This window comes from Taudactylus pleione, unplaced genomic scaffold (assembly GCF_031769625.1).
Source record: "Taudactylus pleione unplaced genomic scaffold, aTauple2 ptg000828l, whole genome shotgun sequence".
NCBI classification, from domain to species: Eukaryota; Metazoa; Chordata; class Amphibia; order Anura; family Myobatrachidae; genus Taudactylus; species Taudactylus pleione.
Window position 1 is genome coordinate 2,695,567 of NW_028285230.1, and position 17,403 is coordinate 2,712,969.

General features: G+C 48.9%; 1 protein-coding gene across 3 annotated transcripts; it reads right to left on the reverse strand.

The window, feature by feature from the left end:
• Positions 1-1,438: 1,438 nt before the first annotated feature.
• On the reverse strand, positions 1,439-14,199 carry TMEM170A (transmembrane protein 170A). Of its 3 annotated transcripts, none has more exons than XM_088458337.1 (4): positions 13,965-14,050; positions 10,652-10,943; positions 10,397-10,567; positions 1,439-2,074 (listed from the first exon to the last, which is right to left on the reverse strand). In XM_088458337.1, exons 3-4 carry the CDS (start codon positions 10,563-10,565, stop codon positions 1,944-1,946), a joined length of 300 nt encoding a protein of 99 aa, XP_088314463.1. In that variant the 5' UTR covers positions 10,566-10,567; positions 10,652-10,943; positions 13,965-14,050; the 3' UTR covers positions 1,439-1,943. The 3 variants fall into 3 exon arrangements, with proteins under 3 accessions (XP_088314463.1, XP_088314462.1, XP_088314461.1); XM_088458336.1 differs by having other exon boundaries at positions 13,926-14,004; XM_088458335.1 differs by lacking the exon at positions 10,652-10,943 and having other exon boundaries at positions 13,926-14,199.
• Positions 14,200-17,403: the final 3,204 nt, after the last annotated feature.

Sequence of the window (17,403 nt, forward strand, 5' to 3'; positions counted from 1 at the left end):
CAAATATTAAATTTTCACTTCGCAAAGTGAATAGAAGTTATATCAAAAGTTAGTATTGTTACATACATTTACAAACTGGATATCCCGAGAGTTTCAGCAAAGGCCTATAATCAACAAAATAGGTTTCCATAAAAGACTTGTCAACCCTGAAAGTACATGTTAAGTTCTATAAATTGCTATGAGTAACATTCACAAAAACATGTGTTGCAGAAACACCAGAAGGGCGTATGGGAGATAAAAGGTGCAGTAACGGGGAAGCCGAGCCCAAATAAAGCAGATAGGTTACCTAAAGGTGCCCATACCATGTGTATTCAACATGCGGCCCTCTAGCTGCTGTGGAACTACACTTCCCAGCATGCCCTGGCACAGTTTTGCTATTAGAGCATGCTAAAACGGTTGCAGAGCATGCTGGGATTTGTAGTTCCTCAATCAGCTGGAGGGCAGGATGTTGAATACCCCTGAGCTATACCACTGCCAAACAGTCATGCTGTAAGGGGCTTAGTGAGGTTAGATGATGACTGCACACAGGCAGCTCACAATCATTGCTTTAACACAAATACATATCTCAGCATTAATGAGCCCCAAATAGCTGTCAATAACACCAGATTGGGGACTTTCAAAGATATATAGTGCTCATCTGAACGCACCAATTGTATTTTGGCCTGAGCGGCAGGTCTTTCCAATATGGCTATACCCGTTTGTAACCAAGTTGGGCTCAGGTTTGGCTAGACTCCACTGATTTTGTTTGGCCCGAGAGCCGATCAACAGGTCCACTGTCCAACTTGGTCACACAGTCCATGGTCGCTGTGGCTTTAAAACGCAGTCGGAACATATCTGCACATACAGGTCAATTAGTTGTCATCTTCTGCTGGGATCCCAGCCAGTAACCAGTCATTTGAGGTCACAACATGAAGCGATATTGGGCAAATCGTGTGCTGCCAGCATAGGACTGAAGGACACATACAGAATGAAAGCACGCCCACCAATTACAACTCCTATGCTGCCTATCTCAGACAAGTTAATGTCACGAAACCTAGGAGTTTTCAACCTTAGGTAACGTGTTACTGTTTTGTTTTTGGATCAAAACTTTAAGATTCTTTATACAAACTCCAATAAACGCTCAAAAAGAGAAACCCTATACAAAATGCATTTCCAGTATCTTTAGAAACACCCCGAAAACAAACAAAAAAATTCTATATATATATATTAGCAGCATTAGCACTAAAATAAAGCCTAGATAAAACATTAAAATAGATTTAAAAGTGATCATTTCATCAAAACAAATAAAACAGAATTGTTGTATTAAGAACTCTTGGGGGTAAATTCACTAAAGTGAAAGTTTTTAGAAGTGGAGATGTTGCCCATAGCAACCAATCAGATTCTACATTGCACTTTCTAAAAAGTGCAATGTAGAATCTGATTGGTTGCTATGGGCAACATCTTCACTTCTAAAAACTCTCATAGTAAATTTACCCCTAAATGGTCTAAAAAAAGACAACGCAAAAAACAAACAAATAAACCCACTAGCTGGGAGGCACAAAGAGGAGGAGTGCAAGTTTGTGTTGTTAAAGGTCAAATGGTTTGTGTTTCTGTTAGAAAAGCTTAGAGCATATCTGTGTTATAATCCAGAAAGGGTATTGATGGTACAAGTGGTTGCAACGCCCCATTGAGTGGGTTTAAATCCCGAACACAGACAATTCTTTTCAGCCCACGCGTTACTGAATTGCGGAATTCATCGGTATCTGAAAAGCTCAGGATATTCCAGTTACATTTCTTTGACCAGACCTCTGGACTCGTGTCGGCAATCTTACAATCATATATTGCAGAGTAATATAGCCGCGGCTGATCCGGAACAAGCCCCTGATGTAGGGTAGTCATTGTTAAATACCGCACTCCAACCAAAACGCACATACTTGTCTTTGGCAGGGTCAGAGTGCGGCACGTTACAAAGTCGCTAAAATCCGTAAAAAGGAGACGATTAGCACGCAGAAAGTCTGGCCTACACCAAATATCAGCGCCTCAATGGGGAACATCTCCTTGGCAGAGGCTTTGTATACACCAGCAATGGCGGCACCTGTAGGACAAAAGCAAACGTGTTAAAGGCATTTAATTTCCATCATGAGAAAGATGGTCAGTGTACTAAGCTAGAGGCTCGTAAATTTCAATCTTATACAGAGTGACAGCAGAGAGATTCACCTAACGTACCTGTCGATTGCAAGTTCAATGATTGTAAAACAAAAGTAATGTTTTGTACATAGCAGCTTGTGGACATGCACCTAACATAACAGTGTTCATTTTAGCACCCTGTCACAACCTGTGCAGTTCTATTTCCTATCTGGGGTGTCGCTCTCTGCTCTGGTGCTTCTAGCACACTCTGGCCTGCATCTCCCGAGTGTGCTAGAAGCACCAGAGCAGAGTGACACTCCAGGCAGGAAAGAGGAAGTGCACAAGGCTGTGACAGGTGCAGGGTGCTAGAATGCACACTGCTAACATACAAACCTTCACTACTCACACATTCTCTATACTGCCCAGCTTCTTAACAGTACACACCACAGCATGCCCACTCCCTCAGGGGTTTATTTTGCTATCCTGCCTTCCGCCAATTCCTTTACGGACCTGACTCCCCTCCGCTGCCCCTTACTACAGAATCAGCAGCAACTTTTCTGCTCATGCTTAGGTCAGCGATGAGTGAAGGGCAGACCTAATGACTCAAGTACCCGTGGCCAAATTAGCTAAACAAAGTCTTGGCCTTGTTGGTCTGGCGAGAGAGTTGGAGGCCAATATACTTTATTTGCATCTCTTTGTCACTTGTCTGTTTCAGGGTGAAAAAACAAGAGATATGGTAAGAACTTACCTTTGTTATCTCTGTTTCTACGAAGTCCATAGGGTCCACAGGGTTGACCTTTGGGTATAGCTGGATCTGGATCCATGGGCACCACGCAGTTAAAGCTTTAGCTGCTCCCAGGATGCACTTGGGTCCGTCCTCCTCTATACCCCGCCCCCGGCCACAGCACCTCAGTTGGTAAGCAGCCAAGGCCGGAGGAGGAGACTAAACAGAGAGAAGGAAGACTGGAACACACAAGAAACCATACTCACAGAAATGGGAGACGGAAAACCGGTGACCAGCCACACAGCCCATTTGAAGCCAGGTGCGTCAGGGCGGGCGCCCTGTGGACCCTATGGACTTCGTAGAAACAGAGATAACAAAGGTAAGTTCTTACCATATCTCTTGTTTTCTACTTCAGGGTCCATAGGGGGTCCACAGGGTTGACCTTGGGGATGTCCCAAAGCAGTACAACTAAGGGCGGGGACGCTCCTGTGCTGAAAGGAGTACCCGGCGCCCAAAGGATGCATCCTGAGAGGCAAAGGTGTCAAACGCATAGAACCTCAAAAACGTTTGAATTGAAGACCAAGTGGCCGCCTTACACAGCTGAACAGCAGAAGCGCCACATCTAGCAGCCCAAGAGGGACCCACAGAACGAGTGGAATGAGCTTTAACAGAGGCTGTCACAGGTAAGCCCTCCTGTGCATAAGCCTCACAAATAACGGAACGAAGCCAACGGGCTAACGTTTGTTTGTTGGCAGGCCAACCCCTCTTGTGAAAACCAAAGAGGATAAACAAGGAATCAGACTTCCTAACCGAAGCAGTCCGGTCTACATAAATTCTAAGCGCCCGGACCACATCTAAGGAAGTCTCACCAGCTGAAAGATCAGGGGACTGAAAAGCTGGCACAACAAGTTCCTGATTAATATGGAACTTCGAGACCACTTTGGGCAAAAACTCAGGACGAGTGCGGAGCACCGCTCTGTCCTGGTGAAAAATCAGGAAAGGAGGGTGACAGGAAAGCGCCCCCAATTCAGACACCCTCCTGGCCGAAGCAATTGCCAGGAGAAAAACCGTCTTAAATGTCAGCCACTTCAGCTCCACCGCCTCAAGAGGCTCAAACGGAGGACCCTGCAGGACCCGTAGCACCACCGCCAAGTCCCAAGGAGCCACAGGAGGCACAAAGGGAGGCTGGATCCTGAGAACACCTTGGAAAAAGGTGTGAACGTCTGGTAGTATTGCAATCCGCCGTTGAAACCACACGGACAAGGCGGACACATGAACCTTCAGAGATGCAAGGCGTAAGCCGAGATCCAATCCTGACTGAAGAAATTCCAAGATCCTAGAAACTCGGAACACCTGAGGATCATAATGTCTGGACTCACACCACTGAAAGTAAGTGTGCCACACTCTGTGATAAATCCGTGCTGAAGCAGGCTTGCGTGCCCTGAGCATGGTACCAATAACCGAACTGGAGAAGCCCCGAGACCTCAAGACGGCTGTCTCAAGAGCCACGCCGTCAAAGACAGCCGACCCAGATCCAGGTAAAGGCAGGACCCCTGATACAACAGGTCCCGACGCTGAGGAAGAAGGTACGGAGCGTCGATGGAGAGGCTCCTGAGATCGGAGTACCAAGGACGTCTGGGCCACGCCGGAGCTACCAGCACGAGCATGCCGCCGTCCTGCTTGAATTTCCGCAGAACCCGAGGAAGCGGGGATATCGGAGGAAACAGATACGCCAGGTGAAACGTCCATTTCACCGACAGCGCGTCCACCAGACTTGCACCTGCGTCTCTTGTCCTTGACTCGTAAACGGGCAACTTGTGATTGTGACGGGAGGCCATCAAGTCCAGCTCCGGCAGTCCCCACCTGTCCACGAGTAGCTGAAACACCTCTGGGTGAAGCGACCATTCCCCGGGATGCACGTCGTGACGGCTGAGGAAGCCCGCCTCCCAATTGAGGACTCCGGGGATGAAGACCGCCGAGATCGCTGGAATGTGACCCTCCGCCCAAGTCAGGATCCGAGACACCTCCGACATCGCTGCCTGACTGCGAGTTCCGCCTTGGTGGTTGATATACGCCACCGTGGTGGCGTTGTCGGACTGCACCTGTACCGCCCTTCCGTGAAGAGCGGGGCCGGACGACTGCAGGGCCCTGTATACTGCCCGCAGTTCCAGGATGTTGATGGGGAGAAGTGCTTCTTCCGCTGACCAACGACCCTGAAGCGACAAAGAGCCGGTCACTGCCCCCCAACCCCCGGAGACTGGCATCCGTCGTGAGCAGGACCCAGTCCGGGATCCAAAATGGGCGCCCCTCGACCAGATGAGCTGTCTGAAGCCACCAAGCCAAAGATAGCCGAACGTCCGGAGACAACACCAGCACCTGAGAGCGGATCCGGTGAGGTAACCCGTTCCATTCTGATAGAATCAACCCCTGCAGGGGCCGGGAATGGAACTGGGCAAATTCCACCATGTCGAATGTCGACACCATGGACCCCAGAACTCTCATAGCCGAATGGACCAACAGGCGGCAACGGCTCAGGCAACTGCGTATCCGCAGCTGTAGGGAGGCGACCTTCTCCGGAGTCAGGAAGATCCTTTGCTGACGCAAATCCAGCAGGGCTCCCAAATGAACCATCCGCTGTGATGGAATCAGGGAGGACTTTTTCCAATTTATCAACCACCCGTGTGCTTGTAGGCAAGCGATCGTCAGGTGGAGATGTTGAAGCAGTACCTCCGGGGAGCTCGCCAGCAACAGGAGGTCGTCCAGGTACGGCAGCAGCCGTACATTCTGGTTCCGAAGATGTGCGGCAATGACCGCCATAATCTTTGTGAACACCCTCGGTGCCGTGGAGAGACCAAAGGGTAGCGCCCGGAACTGATAGTGGTGTTGAAGGATAGCGAACCTCAGATACCGCTGGTGTGAAGATGCTATCGGAACATGGAGGTAGGCGTCCTGGATGTCCAGGGACACCATGTAATCCCCCGGTTCCATCGCCAGAATGATGGAACGTAACGTTTCCATCCTGAACCTGGGAACTCTGAGGAATTTGTTCAGAGACTTCAAGTTGAGGATAGGGCGATGAGAACCATTGGGTTTCTGCACCAGAAACAGAGACGAATAATACCCCGTCCCTCGTTGTGATAGAGGAACGGGAACAATGACCCCTGCTTTCAGCAAGGACTCTATAGCCTCCTGAACCTGTAACGCCTTGGTCTTGTCCTGAGAAGGACTTGTGCAGAAAAACTGGTGGGGTGGTCTGTGCCGAAAAGACAGGGCGTACCCCTGGGAGACCACTTCTCAAACCCAGGCATCCGTGGTGGTATTGTGCCAGCACTGGGCAAATAGAAGAAGTCGGCCTCCCACTCTGAGGTCCCCCAGAGGGAGGCCCGTCCCATCAGGCCGCAGGTTTAACTTCCTGCTTGGAAGAAGAGCGCCGAGCACTCCAGGCTTGCTTCTTGGGTTTAGAGGCCGTCTTACTCGCAGACTGTCTCGGGAAGGACTGACCTTTCGCCTTACCCTGAACCCGAAAGGAACGAAAAGCCGAACTCCGAACCTTAGCAGGCAGTGCCGCCGAAGGGAGAAAGGCCGACTTGGATTTAGCCAGGGTGTCCACTATTTTGTCCAAGTCCGGACCAAATAGTAATTCCCCATTGAAAGGTAAGGCCTCCAGACCTTTCTTTGAATCAGAGTCCGCTCTCCAGGACCGCAACCATAAGGATCGGCGGGCAGACACCGCTGCAGCCAATACCCGCGAGGTCAGCAGACTAGCATCTAAAGAAGCTTCTCCAATGTAAGAAGCAGCGTCCCTCATTTGTCCCAACAACGCCCGCTGGACATCCGGAGCGTCGTCCGGGAAGGTATCTTCCAATGCATTGGCCCACCCCTCAATGGCCTTGGCCACCCAGGAGATGGCCATGGACAGTCGGGCCACCGCCCCGGAGAGGGAGTAAATAGACTTTAAGCAAGTCTCAACTTTCCTGTCCGTGGGATCCTTCAGCGAGGATATCGACGGTAATGGTAAGGTGGCGCCCCGAGTTAAACGGGTGACATGGGAATCCACCGCCGGTGGAGTTTCCCATTTTTTACAATGTGCCTCAGGGAAGGGGTAATTAGAAGCCAACCGCTTCTGAGGAAGGAATCTCTTACTGGGCGCCTGCCAAGCTACCGCCATATGATCCGTCAACTGATCCGACAGGGGAAACACCGCAGAAGCCACCTTAGTTTTTTTGAAACTAGGAAACTTCGACTTAGGAACCGGTGCCTCATCCTCTATAAGAAGAATAGCTCGCACCGCCCTAACTAGTGCTCGCACATTAATGGACGACTTGGTATCCATTTCCTGGACCGAGGCGTCCGAGTCAGTGTCATCAGGGACCTCCCCATCATCTGAGGAACCCTCTGAGTCCGTGTCATGAGTGGGCGTTTTGAAATCCTAGAAGGCATGTCAGTCTGCAACATTGACTGAAAAGCCGAGGAAGCGGCCGCCAAATTTTGCACGGAGTTGGAGAGCACATCCACCCAGGGTGGAGGAGACACCATAGGGGCTGCTGCGGCACAGGGGAAGCCTGTATATACATAGGCAACCCCGCATAGGGACCCACCGACTGAGACCCAGGAGGACTCCGCAATAACTGCGGGACACCCGGGGAATGGGGGATGGTCGGCTGGGGCAACGCCCTAGTAGGGAGAGCAGTCGGGACCGACAGACGGTCCGCAATAGACACCAGCACTTGAGAAAACATCGCCCACGGTGGTTCCTGCGCCAGAGAAGGTCTGGATGGGCCAGGAGCCACCTGGCATCGACTACACAGGCCATCCTGTGACAAATCCTCCCTATCTACTCCTGCAGAACAGCGTCCGCAGGAGGCCAACACCGGAGCCACTGAGCGCTCAACCTCCTCGTCTGACATGACAGAATATATTATATAGTAAAAAAATATATCTGGCAACAGGGCAGAAGAAAACGCACTCACCGGTGTGCTAAACAACAGCCCACAATACGGCACTGTGTAGCACACAACTGTATGTGACGGACCTCACAAATACGTGATCTATATAAGTGAGGTCAGTAGAAACGCCCCTCCCCCACACACCTGTAGGGCTTGTAGGAGAAGTAAAGGGACAGGTATAAGCTGACAGTAAGTGGAAAATAAGCACAGACAGGCAGCACTAGCAAAAGTCACATACCATGCAGAAGTAATACTCACTGCACCTTTACACTACAATCAACCTGCCCAGATTCAGTGTCTGGGAGGGCTATAGTGCTGTGTACGCTGTCCTTAATCAGGGGAGAGGTACACAGGGGGACCGGTCCGCGTGCTCCCTGAAGATCTGCGCTGCCACTGTGAGAAAATGGCCACCAGAGACCTCAGAGGAGGAGTGGCCCGAGTAATCTGCAGCTCAGCGACGCCAGACTCCGTGCTGAAAGCTCTGAGGAGGAGTGGCCGTCAGAGGAACAGCCCAGCGACGCCAGCACACGAGAGAAGGCGCGCTGGGCTGAGGGGAGGAGCCGCTAAACAGGGAAGGCTTCCTCCCCTGGCTAGCATATTAACCCCAGGGCTTGCCGGCATCCCGCTTGCCATATATCCCTGGTGATCTAGTGGTCCCACGGGTTATTCCTCCTCAGAGGGGGAGCCCGCCGCCACCGCTAGCGGCCCCCGGTCTGTCCCCTAGGACCGGGGGCAAAGGACTGCATTTGCAGGCAAAACCCGCGAGCCGCCGCTAATCGGCGACTCGCGGCTTACCTTGTCCCCGGCGACTCCGGCAGCAGTCCAGGGAGGGACCCAGAGTCCGGCTAGTACGGACTCTGGCCTCCCGCCGCGATCCCCAGTGCAGTACTGGCGTTGCGGCGCCAGCGGGGAAGGAGAGCGGCAGCGTGGGCGTCTGCATAGACAGCCCGTCGCTGCCACACTAGAGCCTCTGTTTTAAAATAAAAATCTAATAGGCTCTTTTTTTTTTTTTTAAATAAAAATAGAAAGCTTTTGGGGGCTGCTCCTGCAGCCCCCCTTGCGCAGGTGACCCGACTCCGGCCGGGCACCAACTCAAACTGAGGTGCTGTGGCCGGGGGCAGGGTATAGAGGAGGACGGACCCAAGTGCATCCTGGGAGCAGCTAAAGCTTTAACTGCGTGGTGCCCATGGATCCAGATCCAGCTATACCCCAAGGTCAACCCTGTGGACCCCCTATGGACCATGAAGTAGAAAAAAAAAAAAAACTTGACTTGTTTTGTGTGTGAAGGATACAGACTGTCAGAGAGTAATGGTGCGTACACACGGTACGATTTTAATGAACTATATGAACGATAGCGATCAATCGTTCATTTTTATGCAACGAACAACTAACGATGTGTGTTCTCGCGTGGATGATAACGATATCTATGATCGACCGTACTTGCAGGCCAACTTGGACGATTTCAACACGATTGCATGTTAAGAGATGACTTCACTGAAATATCTATCATAGATATCTATCAGTGTGTACAGCCAAAATCATGTGCCCTGCACTACAGAAAGCTGAAGGGAAATCTATCAGCGATAACGTTGATTGTGTAGTTTGTACCGTGTGTGTGCACCACAAGAAAGGGGGAACAGGCCAGAAAGACCAGGAGAGCACAATTGTACAAGGTACCAGGACAGATAGGGGAAAACATTTTTTTTTTTTTTTTAGCAACAAGTCTCTGTAATTTGTTACCTCCTTCCGGCTATGTCCAGGCTATTCTCAGACATGGGGGCGGGGGGAATCTTGGAACCTATTACATAACCACCATGTGGGCTTTAGGGTGAATGCAGGTACTGTACTAACTCCCATACCTGGCAAAATAATGCCCACATCACCGGAGCCTGCGGTGCCCGCTCTATGTAATCTAAACATGTGTATAACATCGCGATGGCATATCAGTGGACACAACACACTTCAACAGAACATCCCATGCGTAAAGACATGCCTGAAAAGGTGCCCCTTAATGTGGTACGCAGATTTCCTGTGCATTTGCTAAAACATGAGATTATACTTCTATAGCGTTCATTCTAGCACCCTGCACCTGTCATAACCAGTGCAAGTTCCTCTTTCCTGCCTGGGGTGTCTCTCTCTGCTCTGAAGCTTCTAACACACTCCGGTCTGTATATCAGAGGTTTGTTGTATTAGCTGAGTGTGCTAGAAGCACCAGAGCAGAGCGCGACACCCCAGTCAAGAAAGAGGAACTGCAAGGGTTGTGAAAGGTGCGGGGTGCTAGAATGAACACTACTTCTATAAACATCTGACAATAAGATACTTCTATACACATCTAACAATAAGATACTTCTATACACATCTGACGACAATAAGATACTTCTATACACATCTGACAATAAGATACCTCTATACACATCTGACAATAAGATACTTCTATACACATCTGACGACAATAAGATAACTTAAATAAAAACACAAATGAAAATGATACAATCAAAATTTTTCATATTCCTCGAACAATTTATATATCTTAGTCAGAGATATTTTTTTATTTAATATTACATTTATACAAGAAAAAAAAAAACACCATTGTGGGAGGAGCTCAAAACCATTCACTTACTTGTTAAAATCCCTGCAGATATTGGTCCCACAATGCCCATCAGTAGGATCCCCACTGACATAAACCTTCCGTACTTGTGGTGCCGGAGGGTAAACAGAGCCAGTAATCCGGCGGGTATGTGAAAGAAAAGGGAGGAGACCAGTGCCCATAAGAATACACCATACCACATCTCTGCAAAACATCAAAGTCTACAATAAGGAATCCACAGAAGAATAAAAGCTCCACCCACTGTATACATATTACTAAAGGGCATACATCAGTCGCCCGATTCGCCGATTCATCTGGGAATCAGTGAAAGTCTTCATGGTAAAAATCCCCGATGTTCTGATCAAGGTTATATTTTGATCGTGATCAGCAAATAGAACATGGTAGAAGTCACTGATGCCCCCAACCCCGGCGTCTGGGAATCAGGGAATTGGCACAATCCATTGCTGATGTCATGGGGCTTCTACTCATGTTTTCTTCTAGCAAGAGGGGGGACTGATGTCAGGTGGACCAATCAGAAGACACAATCAGGAGACATCCACGACTGCATGGAGCAGCCCACCTGCCAGGTTAGAGAAACTGATGGAGTAGGTTGTAATGCAACTTTAAAGATTTACGATCATCATCACAAGTTGTACATGCAATGTAGCTTGCTCTAATCAATGGAACAAAAGTAATGTATCATATTAATGGTTTACTAAATGTGATATTTAATTTAGAAAGTAAATACTGGGCATCTGAAAGAGCGCTGTAAAGTGCTCATATAGACTTTGTTTTATGACAAATGATAGTTGGTAAATAGAACATCCTTAAGAGAACAGTCAGCTTGTAATAAATGCACTTGAAAAATGCAGCTACTGTATGCGGTCATCGTCTATGGGAGATTAACTAGTACTAATGGATTAAACTCCACTGCATAGAAACATTTATTCAGACAAAACAGAAGACCATTATCATTTTCCTAAAGATATCAGTTTTATTTTTTTTTTAACAATCTTGATTTTAGCCTGTATATTTGGGCAAATTGACAAGTGCCAACATCATTGTATAGAGACAGATTGTTTCTTTCATGTTCTATAGCATAGCACTGAGGCACATATCAATTATTCTCTCATCCTTCGTAATAGTGAGAGGCTAATTCTGAACTGGTCGCAAAGCAAAAAGAGCAGGTAATGCAGTGTATCCACTACATGACATTACTGAGCAATTACACGATTACGACATTGTAATCGTGCAATCGCTCAGTAATCGGGCAAAAATCGTGCAAATTAATGTCGGAACCGACCAGCGATGCGCTCCCCCGCTGGTCGTTTCCGACATCAATCGCCCAAACATGCTAATCAATCTGGCGATAACGACAAATTGCCCATGTTCGGGGATGATGGATGTGCCTACACTGAACGTTCAGTGTAGGCACAGCACAGACTGTGAAACGACTGCACGATTACAATGTCGTAATCGTGCAGTCGTTTCACAGTCTGTTAGTGGATACGCACCTTAATTCTGCACCTTGGAAAAACCATGTTGCACCTCAGGGTTAGGGCAGATGTAAAATGTGCAGAGAATTAGATCTGAGAGGGGCGTTTCCAAACTCAAATCTAAATTGTAGTGTAACAATAAAGCTGTGCAGTTTTTGTGGGCTACATAGAAATGCAGCCTGTATTTACCCTGCATGCAAAAAACAAATGTATGTGCACAATGGTTTGTCCCATGAGCAAAGTAACTTTTTTTTTTTTTGCTTTGCTCCCAACCAGCTCCCATGGGGACGGATGCACTATAGTAACCCATAGGGCCACAGAACAGATACACTCTAGTGACCCATGGGGTCACAGGGCGGATGCACTATAGTGACCCATGTGGTCACAGGACGGATCACCTATAGTGACCCGTAGGGTCTCAGGACAGATAACCTATAGTGACCCGTAGGGTGACTGGACAGATCACCTATAGCAATGTTTCCCAACTCCAGTCCCCAGGAATACTTAACAGTGCATGTTTTACAGATCTCCAACTAGGAGATCTGGAAAACATGAATGATTAGGTGGTCCCAGGGGACTGGAGATGCAGGGGCGTATCTACCCATTGGCCAGGCTGGCACTCGCCAGGGGCGTCGGCCAAAGGGGGGCGTCGGCCGGCAGTGCCACCAGCAGCCAAGAGGTGGAATCAGACCGGGACTACCAGGACCGGAACTAGCGACAGTGCAGCCACCGCTAGTCCACCGGGCCCCACAAATTTAGGGCAGACCGCAGTGAGTACAGCGGCAGCTGTATGTTTGTTATAGCAGCAAATGAGAGTCAGACACTCTCATTAGCTGCTGCGTCGTCCACAGAGGCAGCCTGCAGGAGCTCCCCCGTGAGCTCCGCCTTCCGGCTCCCCCAGCAGCGGGTGATGGTCATGACGTCTCTCCCATAGTGCAGAGCGGGCCGGGAGGAGCGGACAGCAGCGGCCACAGCAGGAGCGGGGATTCAGGTAAGTTGTGTTTTTTTTTTCTGTGTGTATAAGAATGGCACAGGGGGAAGCGTGGCTACTAGGAGGCACTGTATAGAGTGTGGCCGCTACTGGGGGCACTTTGTGGGGTCAGTGGCTGCTACTGGGGGCACTGTATAGGGGGCACTACTGGGGGCGTGTGGCCACTACTGAGGGCACTGTATAGGGGGGACTACTACTGGGGGCACTGTATAGGAGGGCTGCTACTGGAGGCACTTTATGGGGGGTGGTAGCCACTACTGGGGGCACTGTATATGGGGTCTACTACTGAGGGCAATGCAGCATAGGGGCGATTACTACTGTGGGCACTGTATAGGGGGGACTACTAGTGGGGGCAATGCAGCATAGAGGGTATTACTACTGGGGGCAATGCAGCATAGAGGGTATTACTACTGGGGGCACTATATGGGGGGTGGTAGCCACTACTGTGGGCACTGTATATGGGGACTACTACTGAGGGCAATGCAGCATAGGGGCGATTACTACTGGGGGCACTGTATAGGGGGGGACTACTACTGGGGGCAATGCAGCATAGAGGGTATTACTACTGGGGGCAATGCAGCATAGAGGGTATTACTACTGGGAGCAATGCATAGGGGGTACTACTGCTCGGAGCACTGTATAGCGGGATGGCTGGGGAGACAAACGGAGGTGCTGGCTGATGAAACATGTGGGCTGGCTGGGGAGACAGAAGAGGGGTAGCTGGGGAAACATTGTAAGTACTTATTTAATGTATAGTGTCATTATTCATAAATTATGGGGGGTAGGGGGGCGCCAGTCCATTACATTGCCAGGGGCGCTCGGATCCCTAGATACACCCCTGTGGAGATGGGATACTCTGTACTGTAGTGACCTATAGGATAGGATCACAGGATACACTATGAAATAACTATAATATTAGGGACTATAAGATCACATGGCCTGTACGCTATAGTAACCCTTTGCAGTAAGTGATCCTATAGGAGGCATGTTGACTGCTAAGGTGAGGGATGACCCTGCAATGTGAGCGCTGGAAGCAGCTAGCACCGGGCAGATGGGGGTATTTCCCCGCTCTCACCCGGGAAGGTGCACAGGGCAGTGGCAGTCGGACACACACTGGCATTTCCAACCCGCGGCACCAGCCTTAGGCTCAGGATCTGCTGCAGCAGCCCGGTGTCGCCGTCCAGTCCTCCTCTGTCGCCACTCTCCATGCTTCCGCCATCCACCGCTCCGCAGGCCGCGGCGCCTCCCCGGGATCTCCTCACACAACTTCCTCGGGGCCCCCGCGTCCTACATCCCGGGACTCGCACCACACACACGGGCAAGGAACGCGGCGACCAATCACAGGTTAGCGAAGCGATAGGGCGAAGCCGTGTGGGAAATCTGTCGTCGCTGATTGGTTGAGGGATAAGTCACTCATCTCAGCAACCAATAGAGGGTTTGTGATTAATTCCTAGCAGCGCGACGTGACAGTATGTTTGGTGACTTACGTGCTAGGTGCGCATGAGGACTGGCGTCATTGGAAGCCATATTTGTAGAGGGCGGAAGTCAGTGACAGCTCCATGTCCTTAACTTCTGTTTCAGGGAGCATCCCCTGAAATACTCTGTTACTCCTTGCCAGCTGAAATACTCCAGACCCTCCCACATGACCCCTCCCATCAGGTACAAAATGCTCTGCTCCTAGACTTCCCTCCTGATTTATGATCACAGCCCCCTGTGTTGAAGCTCCCTTCTAATCAATCAAATAGTTCAACACAGGGTCCCCCTCTATGCCCACTTGGATGGTAGGGAATGACGCTGGACACTGGCTGATGACGTCAGGGTCCTCTCCGTGAAGGGGATTTAGAAATTACCTTCAACACAGGTGGCTGCAATCATACATTAGGTGGGTAGAACAGGAGCAGTGTGTTTTGTACCTAATGGAAAGGGTCATGTCGGAGGGTAGGCCATCATGACCAAAGGGGACCGCATCTAAAGATGGCAAGAACGATGCTGTTACAGTGTTAATATTAGATTACCACTGTTTGTTAAACACAGAAAGGATGACATAACCGCTAAAGCGAGCGCTAAAGGGGTTATGCTTCACTAATAAATGGGGCCCCGAACAGGGGTGTATCTAGGCGTTTGAGTGCCCCTGGCAAAGTAAGGGACTGGCGCCCCCCTCCCCCCATATTTGAAATAGGGACACTGAGGGGTATTCAATATGAAAGGTTAACTTCCCTGGCGAAGTTAACGTTTCATATCGGAGTTTTTTTCTGCGTAAAGGTATGGTGCGCGCTCCCGCTTATCCCCGTATTCAAAATAAAATTAACGAAAACGGGAAACTCCGAAGTTGGATTTGCGTAAAGTTACGAATTTTTCCTTAAAATAATTGTAAGACCCCCCTAAAGTTGTAAAAACATGGGGGAACACTATGGGTACCCCCGTTTTAGCCTTTAATTGAAAGTCAGGGATTTAAATAGCCGCAGCAGGTGTTTTTTTCCCGATATTGAATAAGTGATGCAGGAGAGCACTTAGGTTATTTTTTTAGTTTTTGTAAGTGGTCCCATCAAATTTGGGGTACATGAAAATGGGTACTAGCATATTTTGGTGTCCCTAAAGTAAGTTTTTAAAAATTCTGCATTTGTGCACCTGCCGCTATAATTCTATTCTAGAAAACATCTGCCGCATACTTGCAGAATAGCCCTGAACCTATTTCCCTATTGTTCAAACAATTTTTTCCCATTTTTTTTTTGCACCCCAATTTTTAAATTAATTTTTTGGGGTGTCCCTATTTTTTTTTAAACTTTTTGACACAGTTCTTTTTTAAATATCAATCTCAGGGGTGCAGGCTATTTTTTTTAAGCCTGCACCCCTAAACCCCAATTCTGCACCCCCTATTCAATGGTGAAAAGTTATCACCGTTTTTTATCAAAGACTTTTCAAAACTGCGATAAGTCTTTGAAATTGAATACGGTGTAAAACTAAAACAAGTGATATTAACGCAAAAACATTAAAAAGTGCGATATTAACGCAAAAAACGATGTTATCGCACCCATATTGAATACCCCTAACTGCATCAAAACTCTACACAGCTCTTATGAGCCACTTCCAGATGTAATCATAATTAGCCTGATCTCAGGCTGAAAAGCCCAACACCTGAAGCGACCCTTTGGATGGAGCCCTCCCTTCTCTCTCACACCCACACCCCCAGGACCCATTATCCGGATTTTACCAAAAGCCGACACTCAAATTTGCTTGGTAAAACAGACTTTTCCTGGGGGTTTAAAATACATATGACAGGAACCTGGGACACACATACATGCCATCCCCAACTTCTCCAGTGCCTCTATCACAACATATAAACATATACACAAACACACACATATATATATATATATATATATATATATACACACACATATGTATATATATATACATATATATATACCTATACACACATATGTATATATACACACACACATATATATATATATATATATATATATATACATACATACATTTATATATATATATATATATATATATATACCATTCTTGTATAACATAAATTGAATATTATTACTCTCCTGAAAGTCATCCCCGGGCAGTGGTGGTGCTGCAGTGCACAGCATACACTGTTACAGGTGCCAGTGTCCGTCACCGCACAGCACCACATATATCAAACTCAAATGAAACTACAGCTCCCAACAGCCCTTGCTGCCAGGAGCTCCCGGCAGCTAGGGCTGGTGGGAGCTGTAGTTTATTTGCAGTTCCTTCACTGTGTAGCGCGATGCCGGACTCCGGCGCTGGTAACAGTGGCTCCTGCCTGCTATTGTGAGAGTCTCCGGGCAACGCACTGCCCAGGGGCGCACACTGACACCAGGTGAGGTAGAAAGACTAGTATGTTTTTCTATTCCCTGGCTGCGGATGGCATCGCCGGGCGGCGCCCGTTCTTGGCTGTCGCCCCTGGCTAATGCCATCCCGGCCAATGTGTAGACACGCCCCTGGCCCCGAATGCTTAATGCAGTAGGCTTATGTTTGCCGACATTTAGCTCCCTCCTTCCGGTAGCGAGCTGTCGGGCTTTCACAGTGGGGGCGTGTCGCTGTAAAAGGAGGCGTGGCCCGGCAGATTAGGCATTATTAGGGGCAGGGCGGGACAGCGTGTTCGCGGCCCCACCCCCTCTTCACAGTGACACTATTAATGGCTTGCCTGCCTTTCCGGGGGGGGGGGACCTGGAGGGTCCCGGCTGAATCGGGAGGGTAGGCAAGTATGGGTAGTCTTATCCACTTGTGTATCTGTGGGTTGAGGCTATTTCACCTCAAATGCAACAATTTTAAAACACACTGGAGTTGGCATTGGCCTGCCTCTCTGTCCTGCATTTCCACAACTTCTTTAGCCCACACTCTGATGAATAAAAGTTATTCCTGGTGCAAACAGAGAACCAACTCATCATAAAGTGGCCACTCTATATGGATATCTGTGTAGCAAGCACAAAGACAAATGCTGTCAGTGATTGTCACAACCACTGCAATCTGTGTGTATCAAACCACTGTAAGCATGAGGGATTTGTACA